The 9,989-nt window shown below is 34.4% G+C and overlaps 3 protein-coding genes across 3 annotated transcripts; all 3 read left to right on the top strand.

Moving 5' to 3' along the window:
• On the top strand, positions 1,885-2,629 carry LOC18602565. Its single transcript, XM_018119242.1, has one exon. The coding sequence runs from the start codon at positions 1,885-1,887 to the stop codon at positions 2,587-2,589; it is 705 nt and encodes a 234-aa protein (XP_017974731.1). The 3' UTR covers positions 2,590-2,629.
• LOC18602564 lies at positions 3,317-7,613 on the top strand. Its single transcript, XM_007034038.2, has 3 exons — positions 3,317-3,942; positions 4,724-5,471; positions 7,327-7,613. Exons 1-2 carry the CDS (start codon positions 3,887-3,889, stop codon positions 5,301-5,303), a joined length of 636 nt encoding a protein of 211 aa, XP_007034100.1. The 5' UTR covers positions 3,317-3,886; the 3' UTR covers positions 5,304-5,471; positions 7,327-7,613.
• Positions 7,896-9,809, top strand: LOC18602563 (protein ROOT PRIMORDIUM DEFECTIVE 1). The gene has a single exon (XM_007034037.2). It carries the CDS (start codon positions 8,278-8,280, stop codon positions 9,742-9,744), a length of 1,467 nt encoding a protein of 488 aa, XP_007034099.2. The 5' UTR covers positions 7,896-8,277; the 3' UTR covers positions 9,745-9,809.

The following is a 9,989-nucleotide window of genomic DNA, read 5'->3' as shown; positions in this document are numbered from 1 at the left end:
CTCTCTCCAACATTTCTAACCATTAAATATCAGCCAATAACCTTCTAAAATCACCAAAATCAGTTTACTTTCCTCCTTGAAAAATTCGGCCAAAAATGGGACATTAACTCGGTAAATTTTTTACTTTGTTTTTCTATCACATTTAACCATTTTTCATCATTTTCTCTTCATTTCTTTTAGAATAAAAATCAGTTCATCATCATTGTACATCAATGCATATTCAGCCAAGGGTGGCTATTGTGAAAATTTCATGTTTTTTTGCCCAATTTAATTTCTATACACATTTAACTAACTAAAACTACCAATTTAACTAAAAATCAAAACCTAAAAATTTCAAGTTCCTCCCCTATGAATTTCGGCCAGCCCTTGATGTCACTTTTAGATCTTTCTCCTCAAGCATGCTAAATGGAAACAAAGGCATAGGAAAGGTAGAAATCAAGCTAAAGTCCAAAAATCTTACCGTTAGACACGTAAACGAGCGAAAAACGCGAATTCCCTTTTAAATTTTCTTGTTTCTCTTTGGTTTTTCTTTTTTTCTTCCTTTCCTCTCTATTTTCTCTCTTGTTCTCCCTTATGGCCGACCATCACTTAAAATGGGGTTTAAATGGCCCGACTTTTCATTACAATAATATTAAATCATTAAAAAGTGTCATGTGTCACTTTCCCATTAGCCCATTTTTAAAATTTCGTCTTTTAAACTTCAAATTTTCACCACTTAACATACCATAGTTGTTCATACCAAAAATAAATAAATCCTACGATTTTGACAAGTTTTTGGTGATGAAAATTACGGTTTTTACCCCAGGACAACAAAATTACCTTTTTACCCCTATGTTCCGAAAATTGCCGAAATTGAAAATTTTCACTTCCTATCATTAAATTATACTCCAAAAAGTTAATCTGGGTCAAAAATTTCACTCCATGATCAAATTATTATCTTAGATAGCAAAATGACGATTTTACCTCTGAACATCAAAATTTTAAAATTTTCTCCAAATGAATCCTTGAACTCCGAACAATCATTTTTAGTCATTTTTGGACTATAAAATATTAAATTTCATTCTACGATTCCTATTTGAACTAGTTCGAGGTTAAATCAACTCAAGTATACTGTTAGGTACAATACCGGGTTTCGTCTATTCTTAAGAACTTTCCTAGCGTAATAACATGCTACTCAGTGTATGTATGTCATGACATGTGTTTATAGGATCGGGTTTTACAGTATTAATGTGTGAAAAGGACATAATTAATTAACCTCACCTAAATAACTTATACAAACATGTCTGCACTGCATAACCAGAAACAATACATCAAGTCTATATTCTATATGTTTTATGGGCTTGAGGTCATGTAAAAGAATCACAAAGTTTTTGGTAAAATCTGAATTATCTTTAACATCTTTAATCTGAAAGTCAAAATGAAAGGAAAAATGGAAATTTCAATAAAAATTATTAATGAGGTGTAAAGAAAAGAGTTTCGGTTGCATATAAATTCAAACAGGCATGCAATGTTGAGAAATTGGATTGGTTGGTAGTGTGAGCATCCAAAGCTTGGAAAGTGAAGCTTTATGATACTTGACGCATCTTTTACCGATCATTGGCTGCCATTTGGGCTTTGAATTTTGATGGAGTCATGAGGTGGTGATGTTGGAGGCTATGTACATTTTGCCACACTGGGATTTGCTTGAAGCTTTATCTTCAATGATGAAATACATAACAGTTAAGTGACTATCAACGTGACCCTGAAGCATGCAATTCTTCAAAGCTTACTTGCGTTTCATGTGCCTTTGATGCAAGCATATACCGTCATTGTTCTTCTTCTTCCGCCAAATTATATAATTAACTTGTTTTATGATGTAGCCCCCAAACACTTAAGTTCCAACAAATGAACCCAACTAATTGCACACATGGCCCCTCTCCTCAATCAGTCTCCATTGAATCTGTTGAGATATCAATCCAAAATCTCATCAAAAGCTGGTACAAAAGGCAGAGATGGCAACACTTTTTCAACCCAAGATTAGAACTAGTAGTGTCATCAAGCAGAGCACCCTGGAGAACTCACTTGGCTAAATTCCTAGAATCAACCCAACTTCGCATCGTTGCAATATCATTGCTTCTTCTAGACCTAGTCCTCACCATTCTTGAGCTATCCTCCACTATACTTTCCTGTTCACCCAAGAACAGTAGTATTAACATAGATAAAGCTTGGTACCATTGGGTAGGAATTTCCATCCTGGCGCTGCTTTCTGCCAAGACAGTGGCTCTTGCTGTGGGGCTTGGCAGTGCCTTCTTGAGACGGCCAGGCTATCTTGTCGATGGCATAGTTGTTGTCGGGGCATTGCTTTTGGAGGCATTATTGGAGAGGAAAGGAGGAGGTTTGCTTGCGATTGTGAGTTTGTGGCGTGTTGTGAGGGTGGTAGAAAGTGCCATGGAGTTGAGTGATGAGGCCATTGAAGCACAGATTGAAGGGATCGTTTGCCAGTTCGAGGCACTCCGAGAGGAGAATACGAGGCTTTTGGAGACCATTGCCCAAAAGGATCAGATAATAGAGACTCTAGAGAAAGAACTGGATGAATATAGGCAGGCATGATTGCGATCAGAGTCCAATGTCCTGAACAAAAGTATATATCTATATTTATATATATATATATATGTACACACACTTCAGTTATTTTTCCATTAAAAACACTCTATTTATTGATTTTAATTTATTTTTTAAATAATTAACTCGTTTTATAATTTTTCTACAATTATTTTTCCTTTGTTAGAATTTGTCTTGGAATAGCAATCTCAATTATCATATATATACCAAAGTGGCTTGGGGTGCTTAGCCTATTATTTAGTTGTCATTTTTATACCATGATCACTTTTTATCTACTCAAAAATTATTATAAAAAAGAATTAATAATAAAAAAATCATAGCATCATATTTTAAGTGAAAAATAAGCAGATTAAATTATATATAAAGTATAAACATCAAAGAGTAATTATATATATATATATATAATATGAAATGAGAGAAATTGACATAATTCCATTATGTAAAGGCATTTTATAGGTCAAAAATTTATATTTATAAGAATGATTTATTTAATAATTTTTGCAAAGTGAGAGAAAACGAAAATTATTTTGATCAATATATAATAATTTATATTAAAAACCCAAAATTTTTATATCAAAATCTTTATTTGATATTCTATTCTCAATGCTATAACAAATAATTTTACATTACTATAAATTTTGTATTTAAAAATTTTACTAATAATACTTGAAAATTTTCTTAATTTTCTCAATTAATGTTAGAATTTTTAAGGAAGTGCCTCTCCAGCTTCAACTTCCCTGTTCCCTATCTATGTCTTGGCGAATCGCCATATTGTTCTTGAGCAAATTTGATACTAAGAAATCACTGCTGTATCTTTCTCTCTAAGCAAATCTTACTCCTGGATTTCACCATGAATAATTCTTCCCCGATTTTACATTAAAACCCTCCTTTGATAAAAAGGTGTTGCTGCAGCTCATCATCTTCTCCTTCTGCTAAAGCCTGCTGTTTTCATTCCTACTCCATCTTCTTTCTATTTATACTTTGCCATCCATTTCCCTTCTAATCATCATTTTCAACGTCTTCTTTCTCAACCCCATTTTTCCAAATTTCCCTTTTTTTTTCATCCACTGCTTCCATTTTCGTTTTCTTAACCCTCTTAGGTCTTCAACTATTGGCATAAAGCTCATAATTTTATGTACTTTTCAGCCGTGTTTATCTTCAAGACGACTTCTGGGACTATAATTTAAACTGGGTTCGCTCCTGTTTTGATCCTCGTTGAGTTATCCAAACTGTGTTTGTTGTTGTTTCTCAACGTACGGTTTGTCAGCACTTTCTTTGGAGCAAAATGGGCTGTGATAGCTATGTCAATGGTGAAGCAGTTACTAACCCATTTTCCATAAGGTGATTTCCCATTTTTACCATGCCTTAATATGATTTTATATCTTTGCTTTATATCGTTATTGCATGGTAGTTAATTACAGATGTAGCTTTGGAATTTTTGCCTTGCATTTCCTTTGAACTTCAGCTTACTACATGTACATTATATCTTGGTTATGTAGCTTTATCTATTCTTCCATTTTATGCATATGGATAGTGTTTTTCCAAATTAGCAGTATTAAAGCTTCACCTAGTTTTGTTTCTGTCTTGTCCGTTTCATTTTTCTTTAGACTATTCTTGAAAATTACTGTCATTCTTTTGTTTTGTTCTTAAAGATAACAATTGGGGTTTATGTAGCAGCATATCCAGTAAATGAAATCGGCAAGCTTTCTGCACTTTGTTATAAAAGAGTGGTTTTGCACCAGACGTTAATTTTCAAGGCAAATGTTGTTTTAAAAGAAATGAAATATTTGATTAGGTTACCCATCTTGACAAAAAATATTTAACTTTTCTCAGCTGCTGATGAACTCTGTTCTATAATTCCTCAATTCCAGAAGTGGGGTTTTATGTTTTGAACCGTGTATTGTTCTAAGTTTTGCATATGATTTTTAGGATTATGTACTTTAGCTCTTGTATTATTCCTCACTGTTGTATAATGATGTTTTTTCCTTCAGCGGCAGTGCATGATAACAAATTTTAATTTAGAATTTTAAGTTAATATTTCAATGATATAAAATGCTGATTTCTTTTCTTTCTATAGAAAAGAAATTAGCATCTCAATTCTATTTAACATTTTGTTTTACAGACAGTTTGTTGGGGCTACTAGGAGGAAAGATGTCTTTCTTTGTTGGCCATTTCAGCAGAAGCACTTGCATATCTGTCTAAAGTATGGTATTAGCAACGTGTTGCCACCCTTTGAACCATGTAATCCAGCTATTCGAACAACAGAAGAAACTGTAGGTTTGATGTGCTCTCAACAGAATAAAGAGAATGTTTCCTTTGAAAATAAAGTGAGAGATATCATTGTGCAGGAGCAATTGATCAAAGATGAGTGTAATTCTTTCTATGATGAGGTGTTATTGAAGGCCCCCTGCCATGACTTCCTTAAATCTCATCTGGATGATAGTAGTAAGCATAAAGATGAAAGCAACATAAGTTTTGATTACACTTCCAATGTCATAGCTCCACTAAATCGGCAATCAAGTTCCATAGAAGGTTCTGATCTCAATGTTCATCCAAGAACCAATACACTTTCTTCCAAGAGGTTGAGACATAAGCAAAGAAAATATAAGTGGAGACAAAAGAAACGGTCAATGTTGGATATTTTAGCGAAAGCGAAGCCTTGTACTTTGGAGGATCTCTATAAATTGGATGCAGCTCAATAAACCTCGCTAATGATAGGGATGAAAGAAGCAGACTGATGGCACATGTTGAGGACGATGATGAAGCCAATAATGACAATTTTCTAGCAAAGAGATTAGGGTACTAAAGATTAAGTTGGTGGATGCATATCCAAGTCATGAACATTAATTAAAGTGATTACAAAATTCAAGGTACATTTTCTACTTTATTTTCCTGCTATAATTTAGGCTAATTGTGAATATGCTAGTTGTATTCTGAGAGCTTTCTAAAGTAATCAACCCTGAAATCATTTCTATAAATCTAGGTTATATTGAAAAGAAAATTGCTTTGTATTCCTGATTGAAGTAATTATTCTTCTCATGTCCGGGGGTCACTCGAGTGATCTTGTTCCTTTGAGATAGTAAGAGGGGAAACGGTAAAAAGAGGAGGATGGATAGGTAGTGTTGATAAGCATAGCAGTACACTCAGAGTAGGCATTGCATTTTGGCAAGATATTGACCCTAAGGTCCTTGCATATTCACCATCTGTATTAGATTTCAACATCTCATTATTTCTTGCAATTTTCCACTTTGTTTCTTTTATATTTTGGTTGCATGCTTTCTTTTATATTTTGAACTTCCCATGTAATCCAAAAATATCATATTTTACATCTTCATGATCTGGCCTTGTTTTGTTTAATCATTGTCCTAATATGATCCGATACCAATTTCTATAGCCCTATTCAAAAGGGGAAACCAAAAAGATCAGATCACATGTTCTGGTTCTCTGATACAGATGAAGTGCCCTTTTTCAATATGCATTCATCATCGTGATAGATATATGTTATGTGAGCATACACTAAATTGGCATTATGCAGAAAAATCTACTAATAATGTATGAATTCATGAGATTGCCAAATCTACTCCCAATTATACTTAACAATATAGACACTAGGTGAATTCATTTACAAACACAAAAGACTGACAGCTTTCACCAAAAATAAATCATGGTCTGACTGCTTATTTCTTCATATCAGCTATTATATTGGTAAAAAAAGGTGTTTTAAAAACATATATGTCACACTTTTTCAGGAAACATGTTATGTGTCCTCATCTCTATACTTTTGTTAATTAAATATGTAAATTTACTTTTCATGTTTTTTCCTTCTAGTAAGTGGTGCAGTTTATATCTGCAAATATCCTCCGCTAAGAAACAGTTAAAAGTTTTAAAATGTTACTTAGTCCCCTTCAATTTTTCCTTCTGAACCCATAATAGATACCTGTAACACTAGAAATGAAGAATGCCAAAGTATTGTTATGTTACTTACGCAAATTTGCCCATTCCCATGTTTAACAGCTGATGAAGAAACAAAGGGTCCCTGGGATTATTGGTTATTCTTAGTGGATTTAGAAACTTCTATCTGCTTGCTGCACTTTCTTTACTTGTTAGTGAATAGCATGATCTGCTAAATTTTTAGTACCTGATTTGTAATGATTGTTGTTGAATCATGGTCTTATTTAGCATAGCAGGAGTGATATTGGAAATTTTAGTCAAGGGGTAACATAGATGTTAGAACTAGTTTGAATAAAGCTGCTATGAAAAATGAAGGAGCACTGTCTATTTATTTTTATCTTCTAATTCCATTTACTTCTTCTCATCTCCGGAAGATGGGAATGAAAAATGAAAGAACATAAGATATTCAGCAATAATTTGATAGGTGAATATAATATTCTTTTCGTAAGACTGGACTGGTCAGGTGATGCAATTAGAACTAACAATCAAGTTTTTAACTGGTATTCATTATTTTTTTTAAGAAAAAATAATCAAGTCATTTCTTATTTTCTGTGCTCAGACCTTTTTTCTCAACAGTTAACCATGATTTTATGCATGCTCACTACTAATCAGCAGCATGCTAGGAAAGTGGCCACAGAACCTTGTGATAATTTTGCCATCACAGAATAGCTGCGTATGAGATAAGAATGTTATACACAAAAGAATTTAGATTTCTGCAACTGCTGTAGTTTTCAGGTTGAATAAAGACATGCATTCTTTTTGTTTTTTCTGCAGGCTCCAGGCAGCAGGCAATCTGAGTCGAATTTGAGGTTAGTTGATGACCCTTCTAAATTCTCTCAGAACAAAGTCATGTCTTGGCTCCTGGGATCAGAATGCATGGATGGGCAGCTTCAAGCTTTTTGCAGTACTTCAAAAGGAAATGTTGAGTGGTGTAAGCTCATAAGAACTGCAGCAGATGTCACAGACACAAGGGAATCTGTAAATCTTTAATCAAATAGTTTTGGAGTAATAGCAGTTTTTGTAGTTTGCTAGGCAATATGTAATCCATGTATACCTTTCAATTCCTCCTTATATATATAAAAAGTATAAATTACTTTTACATTTTTAAAATTTCACTTTAATTCATTTTGAATCTATTAGTATCGAAAATAAATACTTCCTTTCAAAATAATATATATCGCAAAACACATAAATTATATTATTATTTCACCATTTGAAATTTTATTTATTTAATGACATTTATGAATTTTATATTCATTTTATCTTTCTTACATAAGAAAAACAGTAGGTTCTTAAACTAGGGCCTAATTCATAAACAAGAAATAAATAAATGAGGAGGGCAGGGCCCCAAGCCCAACGGCCGAAAAAGAAGAGTCAAAACAAGGGAAGACAGTCAATGGGTGGACAAAGTAGCTTTCCTACTTCCTACTTTGCACTTTCATTTGCTTGTCTTCTCACTTGCCCGTGTTTTCCGCTTAGATATATTCGGTTTGTCTGAGCTAAACCATTCTCATGTCATTCGTTTCTGATTTTTGCTTACATTTTTTTTTGCCCGAGCATTGATTTCCTATACCCTCTGATGGAATATTCCTGGTTCAGCTATCCTGTCCGAGCCAACCACGGTGCTCTCAACATGTTTGATTTTATGCCTGAACGAATTTCAGTTATTCTTCCATAGCTTTGACTTCAGCTTACTAGCATCCTGATCATATTACACGACCGACCATGTTGCTCTCTGTCTCCTGCCAGAAAGACAGTTTGCTAAGCGCCAACTTCCTAACATCGGCAAGCCCATCTTGCTTTCCCCTTAGAAAAGCTAGAAAGAACTATCAAACCATTTGTAATAAACCCCGAAATTTCTCTATTTCAGTTTCGTGTTCTTCCATCAAAATCGTTCGTAGTCCTTCACTAGACAAACATGTAGTAAAACAAAACAAAATCCGTTTTATCCAAAAGCTGAAAACTCTGTTGCTTTCCAAACCAAAACACTTCATTCCGATCCATATTCTCTCCAAATGCCGCTCTTACCTTTCCATCCACAAGCCTCGTTCCATCCTCTCCATGATCCATCGTTACCCCACGATTTTCGAGCTCTTTACTATCCCCATGCCGCCTACTCCTCTTAATGCTACTAAATCAGGATACCAACTCTGTGTTCGTTTAACCCCGGCTGCTCAATCTCTTGCTTTGCAAGAATTGAACCTTAAGTCAGCTATGTCGGGTTTCTTGGCAAACAAGTTACAAAAACTCCTCATGCTTTCCTCCCATCGACGTATTCTTTTGTCTAAGCTTGTTCACCTTGGTCCGCATCTTGGTTTATCTCCGAATTTCAGGTCCCGTCTTTGTAATGATCATCCAGATAAGTTTAAGATTGTAGATACCTCGTATGGTAGGGCGCTTGAGCTCGTGAGTTGGGACCCTGAGTTGGCTGTTCCGTTAAAGTTTCCTCAAGTGAACCGCGGGTTGATTGTAGATAGGCCTTTGAAGTTTAAGCAGCTCAGACTTCGGAGAGGGTTGAATTTAAAGAGACGTCATCGGGAGTTTTTGATGAAGTTTAATGAATTGCCTGATGTTTGTCCTTATAATACATCTGCAGAAGACTTTGCGAAGCCATCCATTGAGGCTGAGAAGAGAGCTTGTGGGGTGGTGAGAGAGGTGTTAGGGATGATGGTTGAGAAGAGGACATTAATAGACCACTTGACACATTTCAGGAAAGAGTTTGGGCTACCAAATAAGTTGAGGGCAATGATTGTGAGGCACCCGGAGTTGTTCTATGTGAGTTTGAAAGGGTTGAGGGATTCTGTGTTCTTAGTGGAAGGGTTTGATGACAAAGGTGTACTTTTAGAAAAAGATGAAAGCATGGTGATAAGAGATCAACTCATGGCATTAGTTGCAGAAGGAAAGAGGATGAGACGTGAAAGGAGGAAGGCTAGCATTAACACCAACATTGTTGGTGACTATGACAACAATGAAAATGATGAAGATGCTTATTACGATGATGGTTATGATGATGGTTTTGAGAATTTGTTTGACTCTGAAGATTCAGACCTGGATTATGATTCTGATGATGACAATAATGAAAGTAATGAGTTGTCTTTTAATGGGGGAAATGGGGAGTTTTGGACTGCTGACGTTTCCCTTGCTTCCTATAAGAATTCTGGTGATGAGGGTGGAGATTCAGAACCTTGGTAATAATGAATGATTGTGTAAAACGTACATATTAGAATTTAAAGTATAAATTACATTTTTCGTGTTTATGTTTACATGATATTTTGTGGTTTCTTTTTTTTTCAATTAAAACATTCTGGATATATTTTTTTTCTAATAAATATTATATGAATAATTTCTATTCTTACAAGAAGTTAGACTTTTAATTTTATCTTTTAAAATTACAAAAAAAATCTTTAAATATGAATAGATAGACTAAGTATTTTGAT

The sequence above is a fragment of the Theobroma cacao genome, chromosome 4 (genome assembly GCF_000208745.1).
Source record: "Theobroma cacao cultivar B97-61/B2 chromosome 4, Criollo_cocoa_genome_V2, whole genome shotgun sequence".
Taxonomy (NCBI): domain Eukaryota; kingdom Viridiplantae; phylum Streptophyta; class Magnoliopsida; order Malvales; family Malvaceae; genus Theobroma; species Theobroma cacao.
This window is presented reverse-complemented; position numbering and strand designations above follow the sequence as displayed.